General features: G+C 36.7%; 1 protein-coding gene across 1 annotated transcript; it reads right to left on the bottom strand.

The window, feature by feature from the left end:
* Positions 1–3,337: 3,337 nt before the first annotated feature.
* Positions 3,338–18,953, bottom strand: sult6b1 (sulfotransferase family, cytosolic, 6b, member 1). Its single transcript, XM_035955668.2, has 7 exons — positions 18,625–18,953; positions 12,094–12,206; positions 9,025–9,114; positions 8,554–8,680; positions 6,525–6,619; positions 5,379–5,535; positions 3,338–4,466 (listed from the first exon to the last, which is right to left on the bottom strand). The coding sequence occupies exons 1-7, from the start codon at positions 18,806–18,808 to the stop codon at positions 4,339–4,341; spliced, it is 894 nt and encodes a 297-aa protein (XP_035811561.1). The 5' UTR covers positions 18,809–18,953; the 3' UTR covers positions 3,338–4,338.
* Positions 18,954–19,742: the final 789 nt, after the last annotated feature.

Here is a 19,742-nt window from a genome sequence, read left to right as displayed (position 1 = left end):
TGCACAACTTTTTGTGTTCTTAATTCGTCTATGTTTTACCTAGTGGTAACTTGTGCATTTTATTTTGGTTTTGCATGAACGCTTTAAGCCCACAGTGGATTGTTGTACACATCTTGTACCACCTGTTGCCTCTGGGTCTGAAAGTCATCCAACACATGGGTAACTTAAACCAGCATTCTTTCTAACAGCCAGCAGGGGGCGAGTCCTCTGGTTGGTCTAATTGTACAGAAGTTTCTAAGAAAATTTGCCTACCTCTCACCTGATTTGCTACCTTGGTAAACACTTTCCTAATGAGTTAATGGTCTCAATTGTTAGTTTAAGGTCTCCCTCAATACAGCATGATGTCTTTTTAGTCAATTATAGTTCCATTTATATGAAAATAGACAACAGGGCTACTTTGTGATTGACTGGCTCCTGTATTTGCATGTGTAGAATTTTTTGTCAGATCAGCTGCTTGCTTATTACATCTAGTTTTGAAAAACCACGTCAGCAACTTAAAACACAAGTCTTAGAAATGGCAGACCACAAATCAATGGCTAACCTTTCTATACAGTCTGTGATTGGTTGTGTGGTTGTTCTGTCATGAGTTGTGAGTGTAGGTTTGCTATTGTGATGCGATTTTTGCAGTGATGCGGTTTATAGTCTGGATCCACAATTTTTTTTAAAGATTTCAGCCGTCGGAAATGATACCACTGAGCATCCTTGGCGAAGTACTGCGCTCTCTGAGTGCTTTTCTAGTTAACACTTTAGTCCTGTCAAGTTGGCAGTAATTCTGTTCTCTACACCCTAAAAAAATCAATGAAAAACAAACAACACCACACTCTCAGAAGCAGTAGAGCAGGTTGTTCACTAATTGCAAGGTTGGCAGTTTGGTTCCCGGTCCCTTCCACTTGACAAAATGTGCCTGGATGAAATCCTGAAGTTGCTCCCAATTTCAGTTAAAAGGTTAGAAAAGTGCTGCATAAGTGTGGGCCATTTACCAGTTAGTCTTAGCTACATCTGGTAAAGCTAATCCAGTAGTTCAGGAGACTCTGAACTGGAAAAGTCTAGCCATGATTATCAGTAAAGACTTAAGGTGACCAAAGTCAGTCTCATCACTGAGTTTTGAAGGCCATAAAAGATACTTCAGGTTGTGAAAGTGAAAAGCAAGTCTAACACCAGCTGGGATAGAAATAAAAACAAAATGTACCTTTTCTGGGTGAACTATAGGTTACATACAGGCAATAAAAGTCCACTCATTTTACTGAATATATCTTTTGAAAGAGATTTTCACAGGGTGGTCAAAGCCTGGAGCACAACAAGGTTAGGTTCTCTAAATAGTCCCACATAGTTCATGAATTATGTAAAAATGTCTATCTTTATTTGCCAGTTGATTGGAACTTCATTTTAAGCAGTATTGTTGGGGTATCGCTCCACCACACGGCAGTTCACGTGGCTGTTGGGGATCTGCATGTCCTGGACGGTCTCCCACCTGTTGGTCTTTCCGTCATATCGCTGCACGTTACAGGCTTTGTTGTCACTTTCGAAGCCTCCGACCACGGAGAGGTGATCCTCCAATACGGCGACGCCAAAGTTGATGCGAGGGCTAAACATGGGAGCCGACATGTGCCATTGTTTTGAAACTGGATTGTAGGCGATGACGCTGCAAACATAACTGATGTCATTGTGGCCACCAAGCTGGAAGACAGAAAAGCAGTATTAACGCAGTGCAACAATACTTTTTTACAATGAAAAATACTGCACTACAGTTTCACAGTTTTTTGGGCTTTAATGTCTAGCATCTGCCAGTAAGACCTAAAATCTTTTTTCTAGATAATACACAGAAGTATTGTAGATCAGCTGTAGTACCTGGTTGTACCTCCAGGTGGAGCCTCTTACTGCTTAGAGCAGTGTTTCTCAACTGGTGGGTCGCGACCCAAAAGTGGGTCGCGGGGCCGTTTTTGGTGGGTCGCGAGCCTTTTTCTAAAAAGAGAGAAAAATAAAGATAATCCAATTTAGTGGCGAGTCATTGTAGTTCCCCTCCGCACCCGCAGGGGGTCGTCGTGTCAGCAGCGACCGGTGAGGACACTCGTATTACTGTAGAAGAAACTGCATGTTTTCATAGCAACAGCAGCATGGCCAAACGCAAGTACGACAGCGAGTACATTAAATATGGATTTTCCTACATCGAAGACAAAGGAGTCCAAAAGCACGCATCTGAATAAACTTTTCGAGCGGTTTAGCGACTACTTTCCCGATAAACAACCCGAGGACGACTGGGTGCGCGACCCGTTTGGAATAAACATGGAAAGCATCACGTTGCCTAGCAGCGATGAATGTCAGCTGGTGGAGCTATCATGTGACCGCACTCTCAGAAAGAAATTCACAGAGGTAAGCCTTTCCCAGTTCTGGTGCAACGATGTGATGAGAGAGTATCCCTCCATTGCTAGTCGAGCTGTAAAAATCCTCCTACCATTCAGCACCACATACCTCTGTGAATGTGGCTTCTCAGCTCTTGTTCAGCTGAAAACAAAATACCGAAATAAACTGAACATTGAGCATGACCTCAGAGTTGCTTTATCATGCATACAGCCAGATTTTGAGACTCTTGTAAAGGCCAAAAAGCATCCTCAGCTAAGCCATTAGAACTTCATGTAGTTCTGCAGTACTTTTATTGTGACTTGTGACTTTTGTTTATTTGTAAGTGCTTAAAAACACACTTTTCTTTCAATATTGCACACTATTTTTTTCCACAAATATTGGCTTTCAAATATAGTTAAGCCCTTTGAAAAATGTTTTATTGTGTTTACATTTTGAGATTGATCAGAACATTAAGCATTTCTTCACTTTAATAATTTGTTGAATGCACTTCATCAGTTTTCATGTTTTGGACTCTTTTGCACATATTTCTATACATAGTTTCTCCAGCTACAACAGCAATGTTGCAGACTTGTGCAGTATTATGAGAAGCTACTGGTTTTGTTGAATTGCACTTTTTTTGTAGAAAAAAAAATGCACTTTTATATATCCTGAGAACTACTTGAGGCTATTGTTCTACTTGTTTCAAAGTCCTCAGTACTTGAATTAGTATTGCTGCTTGATTTTGAGTTGTTGTGAAGTACTTGAGTTCAGGTTTAAAAGTTTTGTCTTTGAACGCTCAATCAATAAATTGTTGATTTTTGGAGAAATATTGTTTGGGTCACGACTTGTCATTTCAGTTTTATGGTGGGTCCCAGGCCCAGACCAGTTGAGAACCACTGCTCTATTTAACAGACCTACATCTGTTTTAAAGTGGGTGTATTTATAAAAAATAGAAGTTCCCTGGTTGTGCTGAGTGACATAAATGGAATCAGACAAGTTGAAATCATACAGTTGTATTTATTTTTCATCTTGGTCCTGTACAACAGTTCAAAACAGTGATTGTGCATATTTCAAAGAGCCCAACGTGGTTTCAGGTAGCTGCCGGCATGAAGACATTTCACCCGTTAAGTCTTTACATTTGTTTTGAAGCTGCAGTAAATGAAACTATTGGGGACTAAATGAAATCATCTGAGAGTGAAGCTGCTACATTCAAGTGTTATTTTGCAGAAAAATCAAACCCAGAAAGAAAAATGTGATCAAAGCTGGTTTGATTAAATCTAAATTGAACAGCACCAATACAACAGAACTTTTACTGTGAAAATCCTGATCCATTTGGCATTTGAAGACAGAAAAATAAAAGAGGAATTCCACCATGTTAATCACAAAAATCTGTCATTTTAAATTTTGATTTTAATTCAAAATTACAGAAAAGTAAAATATTTTTCAAGTACATATATAATGTTATAGAATAATGGCAAAGATTACAAAAATGACTAAATAAAATGCTTTTTTAAATTCATCCAATGTCAGATTTTAAAAGCTGATATGAACTGAAAAGGAGTTATTTTCCCGGAAAGCATTTCATTAACTAGTTTCCCTTCTTCCATGTTTCTTAGTAGCCCTTATATATGGATGACTGTTACTTTGATTATTGTATTTCAGTTGGTGCAGTGGATCCTGGATTATATTTACAGTCAGACTTCAGGTGAAACCAAATGTGGTGCTCATGAGGTGTTTAACTGAATAGTTGACATTTATAGACAACAAAAATTCACAGATTTGAGTAAAAAATGACTAAATGCCCCTTTTTCATTCGTGTTTTTGTAATTTTCCCTTTCACCTTGGAACTTTTAGCTCTGAACTGAGGCTTCCAGGCAGCGTTTTCTTCACAGCCTCCTTCATAAGAAGATGTTTAAATGCTCAAGTAAAGCTTGAAGATGCCGTCGGACTCAGATCTGAGCAGAAAAGTCCAAAAATCTCTCCTCCTGCGTTATTTTTCTACTGACAGTGCTGCTGGTAGTTGAGTTTTGCTCCCAGTCTGGTTCCAGCTAGACGTTTGTTAAAAACCTCGTCCATCTCTCGGCTCTGTTCTGGTGTGAAATTATTCTTCCAGTCGCCGACTACACCTGAACAAACACAAAAACACGACACAGTTAAAGGGTTGCAAATTAAAAAACATATTCTGCATCTAAAATGTTGTTTTATGTTATTATTGGGCACAAAATGTTCATTTTAAAGGAAATACTCACTAGTTTTTTCAAGCGTTTGATAAGACAACATACTGAATGTTTTAGTTTCTAACTATAATTTTGAACAATTTGCTGCAATTTTACAGATTGTTCCTATTTTGTTAATTTGTTTTCGTGGGAAAAATCCAAATACTGAGGTTAAAATTCTGTCAGTGGAGGGAAATTAAATTGTTTCAGCAGCATGATGTTCAATAAAAGGGTAAGTAATAAGACTACGCAAAATATTAGGGTATAAAAATAAAATGTAATAAAATTTAATTTAATTAAAAAATAAAATGAAGTAAAATAAGATTAAAGAAAACAAAAATAAAACTTAAAATTTTATTTAATTTGAAATAAAATAAAGTGAAATAATTTTTTTTTTTATATATATATATATATATATATATATATAAAATGAAAAAATCAACAGAGTATACAAGAGTAACTGTTTTATTTCAAGAGCGATACAGAAATGTGCAAAACAGAAAGTACTTGAATGTGCAAATGACGGAAGAATGAAGCAGATAACATTACAGTGTTCAGAAAACTTATATTAGCTTAAATCAGGTTTTACAAAATTCAATAAGTCTACAACCGTATTTTGTGAACAGCTGATTGAATTTCTGAGTATTTGAGATGAAAAGGGTTTTCTCTGACACTAAAATAATAATTTAAATGAATTTAAACTGGTAGCCAAAAACATCAACTTATAGTGACATCATACTTTCCTGTTTTTTAACAGCATATTGTAATAAATAAAACTGTAACTTTTTATTTGTTTTGGTCAAAGAAATAAAAGATTTAAACCTTTCCTGAAGAAGATGTTCCCCAGGTGGCCGTGGGTGTCGGCTGAGCTCTGCTTCATGGCGTTGAAGGTACTTTGTCCTGAGATCTGCTGGATCTGATCCTCGGTCAGATTAAAGCCGAAGAAAGTGGAGATCTGACGGACACCTTCGGTCAGATTCTGCAGGGAGAAACAGAACCAGAACAATTCTAGACACTGAAACTCTGTGTTGGAGTGGTGGTTTAAGTCTCTGCAGGCTAAATTAACTGAAATTAATGATTTGATTCGGAAAATAAGAAAAATATCACGTTTCACAAGTGATAAATGAACATTAGCACTCCATTTTTTGTACAAATTGAACAAATTTCACATAAAATTTTCATTTATATATTTTACTGGATAATTTACATATAAAATACTGTCATGTAACGTTTTTATAAAGAAAATTAGTGACCTTGATATCTCTGATGTACACTTTTATATACTTTTATGAAATTATTTTCCATATTTTTCAAATACAAAAAAATCTTTAAAAAAAGAAAGAAAAAGACATATGGACCTATGTTAGAACATAACAAAACTGAGCGAAAATTAAAAATACAATAATTTTTATGTAAAGGTGCATAAAACTATGTATATGTGGTGTGATCTAAATTTATATATTTAATATATTAACATTTCTTTGTACAACAACAGCTGTTCAACATAAAAAAAATAATACATCGTTCATTTTAAGTGTGGACAAGTTTCATGTACACACTCGTTTTAGTTTAATATAATCTAAAATTAACATTCTTTCATTTATGAAACCAAATCACTGCAGTCATTTTATAACAGTATTTTGAATTTTAGAAGAATTTTTTGAGTAAAATTTAATAATAAAACCAAACAGTATAAAGTATTAAACTTGATTATTTGTATTATATTTTTTAAAATCAAATTTGTTGATAATTTCATTGTTTTTTACTCATGTATATTTTGCAAAATTAAGGCTAGAAAGTGTATTTTAATAGCAAAACCTTCCTGTATTTTCATTAGAAGATTATCATCTGTTATTTTACAGGGTTATTCTTTTCTTTGGCGCCCCAGCTGCTGGATTATTATCGTTTGTTTTTATGTTACAGTGTTAAAAACAGCTTTAATATTTAAAGAATTATTGTGTAATTTACCTGTTTCAGGTCTTCGTAGGTGACAATCATCACGTTGGGATCGTCCATCTTCTTGTCCCAGCCGACGGCGTGATCGAAGTACGAGCCCCAGCCAACTGCAAACACAGCAACCATAAACAAACCAGTCAGCATTCATTTCATCATTTCTATGTCAGAGCATGTTAAACTTTATGTTTGCAAGGTCAAACATCAAGTGTGGTCATTATTACACTTTTTATCCTGATTTGAGCCTCAGTATCACATGGAATTATGCAGTAAACAAAAAAGTGTGAAATAAATCCAAACATTCTTCCAAATAGCCACCCTTTGCTTTGATTACTGCTTTGCTCAGTCTTGGCTTCTCTCCATGAGCTTCATGAGGTCCTGGGACATGTCAAATACGTTGTTGTTGGGTTTTTTTTTTTTTTTTTTTTTTACAGTAAAAATAGTACTTTAGCGGGCTGCACAGTGGTGTAGTGGTTAGCACTTTCGCCTTGCAGCGAGAAGATCCCTGGTTCGCGTCCCGGCTTTCCCGGGATCTTTCTGCATGGAGTTTGCATGTTCTCCCTGTGCATGCGTGGGTTCTCTCCGGGTACTCCGGCTTCCTCCCACAGTCCAAAAATATGCTGAGGTTAATTGATCATTCTAAATTGCCCGTAGGTGTGAATGTGAGAGTGATTGTTTGTCTCTGTATGTAGCCCTGTGACAGACTGGTGACCTGTCTAGGGTGTCCCCTGCCTTCACCTGAGTCAGCTGGGATAGACTCCAGCCCCCCCCCATGACCCTAGTGAGGATTAAGCAGTGTATAGATAATGGATGGATGGATGGAAATAGTACTTTAACTCTGTCATGGACTTTTTTCCCCAAGTATTTTATTCCTGTTTTTACATCAGTTAAGTTTCTGCTCCTGCTGGTAGCTGGATAAGACCCGATAATCATCTTAACTGCCATTTTATTGGTGTCTTGATGCTGTAAACTCTCTAATTGGGGCAATAGAGGCTCTTTTACCCCACTTGAATCAGTGTAGCATTTCCATGGTCAACCTGCTGAGTCAGATGCTGTTTATTAGGTAGTAAACTTCAGATCATAAAGTCAAACTGTGAAGAATGAGAGTATAAAACTGAAAAACTGCTTGATTAAGGCTGGAAAAGTGACACCAGAACACCAAAACCTCATGTTTCTGCAACATTATGGGTCTACGTATGAAGAATAGCTGCAGATTTGTTGCATATTTGCACCTCTCAGGTGGATTATTGACTCTTTTCCAACTTGTGGCCTCTTGTTCTTATAAACTGACCTCATAGTGTCTTATTATTCCATCACTTCAGCGCTAAAAGGTTGCAGTTATTTTAATTATCAATACGTCTGACTGTAGAAGACAATGTGTTTTCACAGTGTAAACTATATATGAGCACAGGTAATCTTTCAAAATAAAGTTGGTATCATTGTGTTTTCAGTAAACATCTGAAAAAAAAAAAATATATATATATATATATATATATATATATATATGTTGTTCTCTCTTTTTGTTCTTGTTGTTCTTCGTATTGTTCTTTTTCTTGTTGTCCTTGTTCTTAGGTCTTAATATACTGACATTTGTATTATTCAGTTGAATTCATATTATAGAGAATATTATAGGACCTTAATCTAAATATAAAAGCTTGTTCAGGCAATTTGAAATAGAAGATTTCATCATTTTTCTATTGCTATTTTATATTTACACATGTAAATTCTCAGTTTATGTGTAAATTCATTGATATTTTGTGTATTTTTGAAAAAATTACAGAAAAAATAAAATATTATGACTATTTATTTGAACTGTCAAGTATAAAAAAGTAAATACAATTTTTTACACTGTTTTCTGCCTTTACAATTATATATTAAGTGTGAAGGTGAAAAAAAAATCAGGCTGAAGGCTTTGAAGTATTTTTCTTAAAAAAACAGCATAAACAGAGTTGGAAATGTTCTCGTAACGTTAAACGTTATCCTCCTCTGGTTCCCGTCAGTTTTATTCTAATATATGATAAAACTGAGTGTGTTGTTTGCTCACCGTCTCCACTCATGAACTGGGAGAAGTAGGAGTCGAAGGACTGTCCTGATGGGAGAACTGGGTTGTTGTTGTAGAAGTGATAGTAGGAGACCAGAGTGTCTTTGGGGTTCCTGAAAATCACCAACATCTGGAAAAACAGACACACAAAATAGATTTCATTGAGCTGCTGTCATGCAAAAGAAGAATAACTGCTCTTTTTCTGTCTGCATAGTTTGATTTGTTTATTATTGTTGGGTCCTAGTTGTTGTAAAGTTGTGTTTTATCAAATAATAAACAGAAAATCTTAGTTATTTAAAGATATTATACCAAAGCAGGACAGTTACTTTCTTTAAAAATCAGTTAAGCAGATTTAGTATAACAACACTTTATCTTACTGCATTTAAATCATGTATTTATACTGATTTTAAACATAAACCACTTCTATAAGAATTAAAGAGTGTGAAGTTTCTCTGCATAACTTCTGAAACTGACCTTCGTCTTCTTCTCATAGAAGGACGCTGGGATGTTGTCGGGGTGAAGGTGAGTCCCCAAAAACCTCGGAGACGGAGCTTCATTCACGGCCTGAGAGGAGGTGGAGGATGTTAGCAGCAGAATAAAATTATTTTAAAGAATTCAGAACAAACATCCAATCAAGCACGATTTCTGGTTGTTTTGTGGCCAAGTTTGGATGCTAACAGCTGCTGGTTCTGGTTTAATACTTAGAAATCAGTGGCTCTGATGTCATTGAATCTGGTCTAAGTTCTGCAGCTTCTCTACTAGTTCCATCAAACTCCTTCCAAGACAGAGCAGCTTCTCCAGAAAGTCTTTATTGTTTTTTTTTTACAGTGCAGAAGTTCAACTGATGATTAATTAGACAACAGTAAAATATTCACACACACACACACATAAAGTGTACGACTGAACAGCTGCAGAAGGACCAGACAAGTCTTTTTCTTTTTTTTCAGAAACAGGAAGCGGAGACATGTTTTCTGATTACACATCTGTTTCTCATCAAGGCAACAAGTTTTCTGAGACGTCTGAACTTTCAGAGCAACAACATCAGAAACATCAGCTTCAGGATCAATGTCTTTATAAATTAATTGTACAGATCCAGAGTTGGGCTGGGATTAGGTTATTTAAAATTTGAAAATTCAGTTCACAGTACCAGTTTTTTGGGTTTGATTTGAAAAAAATTGAGTCTGAAGCTGGTGTAGTTGTAGATTTAATTGCAGTTTGCTGTGTAAAGTCATAAACATGGATGAAACTGTGATTTGACCTGAGAGAAATCAGTTTATGAGTAGTTTCACTGCTCTGCTCCTGTTTGTTCTTTGAGATACGAGTCTTATTTCACTGTTTACTGACCGCTCTCTCTGTTTTATCAGGGCTCCATTTATTAATGCAAACATGCGCTGCTCATATTAAAGTTTCCACTGGAGGTTAAATAAGGTCAGTCTGCTACACCTTCAAAATAAAAGTTGAGAACACACAGAGAAGCATGAAGAGTTGCACATCTTTATCAATCACTGTTTTATTGCCTGCATCTTTTTTTTTTTCAAATTTCCCCAGAGCTTCTGAAAGTTGGAAACTCTGAAAATCTACAAGCACCTTATTCAAGGAAAGTCAAGAAGTTGTACAAGAGAATCCAGAAGAAAACAGAGAAAAGTATAGTTCCTGAGTTGTAGTTTTTGAATGCTTTATGAATGAATTCGATCTATCTATCTATCTATCTATCTATCTATCTATCTATCTATCTATCTATCTATCTATCTATCTATCTATCTATCTATCTATCTATCTATCTATCTATCTATCTATCTATCCATCCATCCATCCATCCATCCATCCATCCATCCATCCATCCATCCATCCATCCATCCATCCATCCATCCATCTATCTATCTATATAAGACAGTCTAAACACATACAAAACCACATGAAGCCAAAAGAAAACTGAAATGATTAGATTCTGCTGTTGTGAAGTTGGTGACAGAAATGCATAGTCATGGCAACACAGCAACACTTTATCATCTGAACACTACACAAACACGCAGAGGGTGGTTTCTAACAGTTACTCTACTGCTGATTACTCCTCTGAAAACCATTTTAATGACTTACTGACTGGACAACTTTTGGTTGTCCAGTTATATTTAGCACATGGACGCCTTATCAAAGCACACTGCAGGTGTAAACAGCCAAAGTGGACATGAGGACAAGCAGTCAAAGTACAACCATGATTACAATTATGCAATGAAGCCAAAAATATGTCGAAACTAGATCAAAGCTGCTACGTTGCCAAAAACATGTGGACACCAGATGGAAATATTCTGCAGCCAAAAGTATGTGGACAGTCGATTCAAATACACTGCCTGGCCAAGAAAAAAAAGCCGTCATCTGGATTTAACTAAGCAAATAGGTGAGAGACTTCCATTGGATAATTACTGCAGTGATTAATATGTTTCAGCTGCAACAATTTATTTAACCCAAGCTGATGCAGTGAGGAACTTCACATTTCTTAAACGTGTTGGAAGACATGTCCTGTGGTCATGGACAGGATGTTAATCTGTCTCAGAAGGGTCGAATTACTGGCCTGCATCAAGCAAAGAAAACAACTAAGGAGATTGTTGAAACTACTAAAATCAGGTTAAGAACCGTCCAACGCATTATTAAAACCTGAATGATAGTGGTGAACCATCATCTTTGAGGAACAAATGTGCTCGGAACAAACTCTTAGATGATTGTAGGAAATAAACAGCAGAACTCACAGCTATGTTTAATAGTGAAAGTAAGAACATTTCCACATGAACAATGTGAAAGGAAGTCAAGGGATTGGGATTAAACAGCTGTAACTCTAAGAAAACCACTGATCAGTGAGACTCATCAGAGAAAAAGGCTTCTGTTTGCTAGGTAGCATAAAGGTTGAAATCTGGAGCACTGGAAGAAGGTCATGTGATCTGGGGCTGGTCAGGTTCAGCAACGTTATGTTCCCAAAGAATGAGGTCAGCTGACTACCTGAATATACTGAATGACCAGGTCTTTCCATCAGTGGAGTTTTTCTTCCCTGATGACATGGACATGTTCCAAGATGATGATGCCAGGATTCATGGGGTCACATTGAGAATGAGTGGATCAGGGAGCATGAGATGGATTGACCTCCACAGAGTCCAGACCTCAGCCCCACTGAGAATCTTTGGGATGTTCTGGAGAAGACTTTGTCCAACTCTCCCATCATCAATATAAGATCTTAGTAGAAATTAAATGTAACTCTGGACAGAAATAAATGCTGTGACATTGCAGAAGCTTATCAAAACGATGTCACAGTGAATGTGTGTCGTTCTCAGAGCTAAATGCAGTCCAATGAAATATTAGAATGTGTGACTTTTTTTTGGACGGGCAGTGTAGTAACGTGGTCAAAAGTATGTGGACACCATCATCCACCATTGCAGTTGTCTGGGTGTTTTAAGAAAAACCCACAGGTGCTCAGTTTCTGTTAATTAATTTAACTGTTGAATTGTAGTTTTATTGTGTTAAATTGAGGCTGAAACACAAACATCCAGTTCGTACCTTTAAGTTGTCGGGTCCAAAGAACTCGATCAGTGGAGGCGTTTTGGATTCTGATTTCTGTCCGCCAGCCTCCACCATGATCTTCCTCAACACGCCGACCATCCAGTTAAAACCTGCACACAAACGTTTTCAGGTAAACTCGACAATGTAATTCACAGTTACTTTCCTCATATTGTAATTAAATGCATGCTTGCAAAGAGGAAACAAATCTAATATATTGATTTAGAAAACATTTTGATGAGTTGCGTTGATGTAATGTTGCATATATGTTGCATCGACTTAATATTGTGTGTAATTCCAACTCAAATTTCTACAATAATTGATTTGAAACTGAATTTTAATTGCACTAACTTAATAAAAGTGGCTTGAAAACTTATTTTTTTCTTCATCGTGAGTTCGAGATTTAAGATTGTTAATTCGATAAAAAAGATGTTTCAAGGTAACATTTTTAGAAGCAATGTTGCCTTTGTTAAAATATACAACTGCAGTTTAAACAAAAAATAAATAAATAAATAGCCAAAAAATTAATTATTAAAGCAACAACAAAAACAAAAGCATGCAAAAGCTTAAAACTACTGAAGAAAATCAACCGAATATGAGAAAATTAAGTTAAAAAGCAACTTGTGTTCATGATTATGGTAATTCAGCACAAAATATTTAAATATTATTTCCAATTAACCTGCAAAAACGAGTTTTTTTTTATGAGCAATCAACTTTAAAGCATTTTGTAGTAAAAGTTTGTAAGTAAATGGGAATTAAAAATGTCTTTAATTGCGAAAGATTCATTTCCTGAACTAAATGGAGTTTGTTGGTCGGTTGGTTGAACATAATTTAATTAGATGTTGTTGTCACTCAAAAAGACTGCTGCAAACTGTATATTTTCTTTGTTTTTAGAGTGTAATTAATTCAATTTCAGCTGCTTTTCTTTGCATTCCTAAACTGAATATAAAATCACAGCACTCAGATTTAAACTCCTGCAGACTTTTCACATTAAAACTCTGCGGCTGCTGCAGGTTTTTCTTCTTCATCGAGTCTCTCTGCAGCTTCTCTGGAGGATTTTCCAGTTTCATTTCTCAGATAACCAGGTTAAACCAGGACACGTTCAACAGGTGGGAAGCTTCATTGAAGGTTTTATTGCCTGATGTCATGTCAGGTCACCAGAAGAAAAAAGAGGTGAGGAGGATGTTTTCATTGTGACTGCAGCTCTGATTTATTCTTTTATGTTTTCTCATTTTGCTGGAACGTTTCCAACTTCTGTTATAGTGTGAAAGTCTGGTCTCCTGTTGGTTGTTTTTCACCAAACACCTCACTGATGTGAGGCTCTGAATGAGGAGATGACCTGGCTGAAGGCAGTTTTCCTCAGTGGGATTGTGCAGTCGCCCCTAACTGCGCCCCCCAGTGGATCTGTTCGCGTTGAATTTGAGATGTAAGAACCCAGAGAGTGGCAGAGGACAAGAATTATGCAAGATATTGTACACCTGACAGATATTTTTGAAGATGATGAGGTTTTCCCAGCCAAGCAGTTTGCTTTTTTTCAGGATGTGGCAGTGGTGAATTGTGAGAGGTTTCTGGTCCAGTGTTTTGAGTGCTTGTTTGTGTAATGATTCCAGTAGTTTTGGTTCTGTAGAGTGGAAATTCTACCAGCTTGTCAGGCAGTATGTAATGTGTGACAGAACCATTGAAAAGAAGAACATCTTGGCTGTTCCCATTGATAAAGAGTCTCTAATGAACCTGAAATTGGATAAACTGAACTTTACTTTATTACTGACCTTTTTATATGGGTTTTGAAATTGAGGTTTGAGTGAATGTGAAGTCCTAAATATTTGTATTCTGTAACAACTTGCAACCTCTCTGGATATAAGAACAGCTGATTCCATGGTTTTGATGAACTGTTTGAAGACTTTTTAGACTTTAAATCAACTATTTTAACCATATGAAAACTTTTAGTTCACTGTTTCAACTGTTTTTACACTTTTAGTTCACTATTTCAACCATCTATCCACCGTTAGTTCACTAAAGCAGCTGTTCACATGCTTTTAGTTAATTTTGTTACAGGTTTTCAGTTGACTAGAGTTTTAAGTTTTTATTCAGTTTAAATTATTTATTTCAACCTTTTTTAGACTTTAGTCAACTGTTTTAACCATTTATACACTTTTAGCCAACTATTTCACTGTTTATACAGTTTCAGTTACTTATTTCAATCATTAGTTAATATATATGCACTTACAGGAACTTTCTGGGGTTCCATTACCACTCATGTTTAAACATTTTTAAAGTTTTTCCACTTTTAAGGACCAATAATCAAAATCAGAAACAGTTTTAATCGTTTACAGACTTTAAGTTAACTATTTCAATCATTTAAACACTTTAAGTGAACTACAGGAACTTTCAGGGGGCCTAATGTCACCATTTTGTTCGAAAATTTTGCATTTTTTGCATATTCAAGGGCCAGTAAAAAAAAAAAAAAAAAAAAATTGGGTCTCTCCTGGAGCAGTTTGATTGTTTTAATCTGCTAGAAGCTGCTCTGTGTGTGTCTTTACCAAGTTTCATGGCTGTGAGAGTTTCATATCTGGAGATATTGGACCATAAAAAGGCTTCCAAACAAAGACAAAGGTGAAAATACCAGCATTTTCAGCAGAATTTAGTTTTGGATCATCCATCCATCCATTATCTACACACCACTTAATCCTCACTAGGGTCATGGGGGGGGCTGGAGTCTATCCCAGCTGACTCAGGTGAAGGCAGGGGACACCCTAGACAGGTCACCAGTCTGTCGCAGGGCTACATATATAGACAAACAATCACTCTCACATTCACACCTACGGGCAATTTAGAATGATCAATTAACCTCAGCATATTTTTGGACTGTGGGAGGAAGCCGGAGTACCCGGAGAGAACCCACGCATGCACAGGGAGAACATGCAAACTCCATGCAGAAAGATCCCGGGAAAGCCGGGACGTGAACCAGGGATCTTCTAGCTGCAAGGTGAAAGTGCTAACCACTACACCACTGTGCAGCCCTAGTTTTGGATCATAAATAACAAAAATGAAAAAGTTAGAGAAGGTGGAGCAACACTGTGATCCGATATGACTCCTGACTAATTCCTGGAGAGAGAAAAGCCTTCATTGGATTGCACACATTGAGCAGTGAAAGGAATAAATCCCAGAGGGCCGTAAACACGAGCAGACTGTGTTTATGTGAAGCTTGATGCTCGTTTATCTCATTCATACATCACAGAAACACAAGGAAGTGATTATCTGACTGAGAAGTGAGCAGATAAAACCTTCCTGACTGGAGATGTGGGAACCCAACATTCCTCAGATGAAGTTAACTCATTTGTCTTCGTTCCACCAACTGCCGTTTGGAAAGTCAACATTTCCATGAAAAGAAAACACGTCACATTCCTCGAACGCAGCACGAACGTCACACTCTGCTTCTCCTGAGAGTTTTATCATTAAAGCTTTTTAAACATCAAGTTAAACTTAAACACTAGACATCATGATAGTAATACATATATGATAACATCATGACTAATCCAGTAACTTTAAAAAAAACTGTAATTTTATGCAATTTGTCTTTTAATTTTACCAATTTTTTTCCATTTGTTACATAACTCTTGCATAACTCTCTCCACTCACATGCTTTTGTAATTTCAGTTTAATTTATTTATCAAAACAGAGGCAAAACATAAAATAAACAAAGTTAACGATGAATGTGTCTGATTTTAAATTTTTTAAATTTTAAATGAGACATAGAATAGCGTGAATAGCGTGATTTTGATGAAATATCACAATTTTGAGCTTAAATTTTAAGAATTTTCCCAACAGAACCACAAATCACACATAATTGGTTCCATGACTGCCTAAAAGTTGAATATTAAATAAATATTTCTGCTTTTACAGTTTCTGGCTCTGATTTATGGTTTATTTTTTGTGTTTTTTTTTCATGATAACATACCTGTGTTAATTTTGCTGATTGAATTTCTGTTTACTGACATGTAAACACATTTGCAGCCTCTGATGGTTTTAGGTTGTATTGATGCTGATTTTTAAAGATTTACCATCCAGGTAAGCTGCACATCTCAGTTAAAAATACTGTAAACAAACTGCTTCTTTTGTTAAATCACAACCTGCTGCTATTTTCTGAAGGTTGTTGAGTTTGACACCTTCAACAAAGACGCCTAAAAATAGAGTTTTTAGAACAGATTCGGGGCTGATATTTACTCTTTCTGCTGTTTCTTTTTTTGTAGATTTCACTGTGAGCTGATGGTGGAGACACAGAGACTGATTTTATCTCCTCTCAGGTTGTCACGAACTAAACATAGCGATGTTTTTCTTTCAGTTGAATTTCACCAGATGTCTCACACTTAAAGGGGTTTATCTCATGTTTACATTGTAGGTGTGGCCCAGTGGGTGTAAGTCACAATCATTAACAACCAGGAGAAGTGTGGTCGAAGGTCGAGGCGTGGACATGTTGTGACACAAAGAGCCCTGGAGCATGCACCTACTGCAAACAGGTGGAAGAACTGAACACCTGAACTGTTCCTGTCACGCTATACATGAAGAGAAGCCGACTGGCTGCTGTCCTAAAGCTCAGATATGATAAGAAACTGTCAGAAAAACCTGAAAAGGAAGTTACATTTCTGCTCTACAGTGCTACAGCTGCTGTAACAGCAAATAAAACGGAAAAATAAAGTCCAGTTGGAGCATCAGATTGGTGTTGTTAAATGCAAAACCAATGCATAAGAGAGATTTTGCAGAAAAATGACACTCTCTCATTCATTTGAGGCCTCCAGTGACACAATCCATCAATTTTTCCTGCAGCACAACATTCCTGTTTGACTGCTTTTCAGTGCAAATGCTGTATTTCTGCTGTTAGCATCACAGTTAGCGCCAGGCTAGATGACGTTGCAGACGTGGAAAACCACAGTTGTGCAGTGATATACCTTTAAAAGCACAAATTTACTGCTTCAAATGGAATTTAATTTTAATGTAAAGTGGCTAATTTTGCTTTAGCCGTCACTTCAGTTGCAATATGAGGGAAAAAATCTCCAAAAACAAACGTTTGGCGGGACTTAAATAACTTGTAAAGTGCATTAAATGGTAGATAATCGGTGTTACATGACAGAATTTAGACTTTTTAATGGGGGAAAGCTCATTCCTGTTTGTTTACATTTAAATGCTGTATTTCTACGGTTAATGTCACAGTTAGCTTCATGCTAAATGACTTTGCAGATGTGGAAAAACTCAGTTGTGCAGCAATTTGCCTTTTAAAGCACAAATCTGCTGCTTTAACTGGACTTTATTTTAGCATAAGGTGGTGAATTTTGCTTTAGCCGTCACTTCAGTTGCAATATGAAAGAAAAAATCTCCAAAAACAAATGTTTGGCGGGATTTAAATGGCAGATTTAGCTTGTAGAGTTCATTAAATGGCAGATAATCAGTATTAAATGGATGAAATGAACAGAATTTAAACATTTTAACACCGAAAAGACTTCCTTTTTGACTACTTCTCAATGCAAATGCTATGTTTCTCCTGTTAATGTTGCAGTTAGCTGCAGCTGAAATGAATTTGCAGATGTGAAAAATTTCAGATGTGCAGTGATTTGCCTTTGAAAGCATGAATTTACTACGTCAACTGGACTTTATTTAAACTTTTGGTGGCTAGTTTACTACTTTTTTTTACAGTTTTACTGTTCATTCTGTTTATACTATTTATACAGTTTTTATTGTTTGAAGGATAAATCTCCAAAAACAAATGTTTGGCAGGATTTAAATGGCAGATTTAGCTTGTAAAGTACGTTAAATGGCAGATATTCAGCATTAAAGGCTCAGATCTGGACAGAATTTAGACTTTTCAAAAGAAACTACAATTAGCTACAGCCGAGGTGAATTTAAACACGTGCAAAATCTTGGTTGTGCAGTGATTGGGCTTTTATAATCACAAATCAACAGCTTTAATCGGAGTTTATTTTGACTTTTAGTGGCTAATTTAGTGTTTAATAGTGTTTGCACTGTTCATACTGTTTATACTATTGATACTATTCAAACTGTTTCTACTGCTCATATCATCTATTTTGTCTTGCATCCATATATGTATATATTCATGTATATGTGTGTTTGTACTGTTAATGCTGTTTTTTACTGTAATATACTGCAAATAATGTACTTTACTGTTGCTTTTGCTCTTCTGGTTTGATGCTAAACTACATTTTGTTGTCTTAGCACTTGAAATCTGTGCAATGAGAATGAAGTCTAATCTCTAAAATCTAATCTTATTTTGCTGCTGCTGTCACCTCAGTTGTAATATGGGGGGAAAAAACCTCCAAAAGCAAATGTTTATTGGGATTTAAATGTCAGCTTTAGCTTGAAAAACCCTTTAAATGTCAGATGATCAGTATTAAATGGCTCCAATCTGGACAAAAACAGACTTCAGACTGTTTCTCTCATGGGTCAGAGGTCACAGCATCCAACATTTAAATAAAACTAAGTCACAACCAAATTCTCAGACAGATTCTCAGCTTTACTCACCACATTTGGGATAAGCCACCAGCATGACGTCATCCTCTCGGGCCTCCATGTTCTCCACGGCCTTCAGGTTCTCCTCGGGGCACATGAGTCGAGGGTACAGCACCCCTTTGTATGTGTACATCTTCTCGGCGTCGCTGGTCTTCTCCGCCATCTGGATCTTGACATCAACGTCGCTGGAGCTCATCCTGACGATGTGTGAAGCTGCAAACTGTAACTCCAGAGAAAGAAGAAGAAGAATGAAGGTGAAGCAGGAGGTTAGTTTCTGTGCAGCCCAACGTCCATCTGCTGCTGCAATGAAAGAGAGCGAACAGCAAACCAGGAAAAAAGGGTGTGTGTGTTTATGTGTGTGTGTGTGTGTTTGTGTGTCTGTGTGTGCGTGTGTGTGTTTGTGTGCAGGAGGAGGTGCCTGCTGCCTCCTCCTCCTTTCACTACCACACACACACACACACACACACACGAAAAAAATGCATGTATAGACTCTTGCAGGGGTGACTGATGAGCGATGCCTGTGCAATGTTCACCAGATGGGAGGTTCATGCTGACAGACTGGCTGCACACACGCACACACACACACGCACGCACGCACGCACGCACGCACGCACGCACGCACGCACGCACGCACGCACGCACGCACGCACGCACGCACGCACACACTGTCCAGAACAGTTGTATTCAACTCCAAAACCCACCAGTGGGTTTGAAAAGACTGAAGAATTCCCAAAAATAACACCATTTATCTGACCTGGAAACCAAAAAACTGAAATAGCCAGATTTCTAATTTTCTGGGGGTCACTGAATGGATCATGTGTGATTCTATCAGGCAAAAACTGGTCATGTTAGATTAAATTCACTTCAGTCATTCGAAAAAATTGTCAAAAATAAACCATTTGCATCAAATTCTGTTAAAAAAAATCTGAGCTCCTTGTTGCAACTGAGAAGTCATGAATAACACACCAGTCAAAAATCAACCAGGTCTTATGCTAAAATCATTACATTTCAATAAAATCCCTTTATTCTGTGTGTCTCATTCAGAAATTCCTATAAATTATGCCATTGATCAGAGATGGAAACTATGAAACTTTTTATGATTTCCAACTTTCTGATGGTCTGTGAATGTA

Source organism: Amphiprion ocellaris, chromosome 16 (assembly GCF_022539595.1).
Source record: "Amphiprion ocellaris isolate individual 3 ecotype Okinawa chromosome 16, ASM2253959v1, whole genome shotgun sequence".
Lineage (NCBI taxonomy): Eukaryota > Metazoa > Chordata > Actinopteri > Pomacentridae > Amphiprion > Amphiprion ocellaris.
The sequence above is the reverse complement of the archived record's forward strand: the minus strand, read 5'-3'. Positions and strand labels throughout refer to the sequence as shown.

Excerpts from the sequence above, each read along its gene's own strand:
- sult6b1 (XM_035955668.2), bottom strand. The coding sequence starts at position 18,808 with ATGAGCTCCAGCGACGTTGATGTCAAGATCCAGATGGCGGAGAAGACC. Across the intron at positions 8,681-9,024 it reads TCTATGAGAAGAAGACGAAG|ATGTTGGTGATTTTCAGGAA; the intron begins GTCAGTTTCAGA and ends CTGTTTTTCCAG. Across the intron at positions 6,620-8,553 it reads CCAGTTCATGAGTGGAGACG|TTGGCTGGGGCTCGTACTTC; the intron begins GTGAGCAAACAA and ends CTGTGTTTGCAG.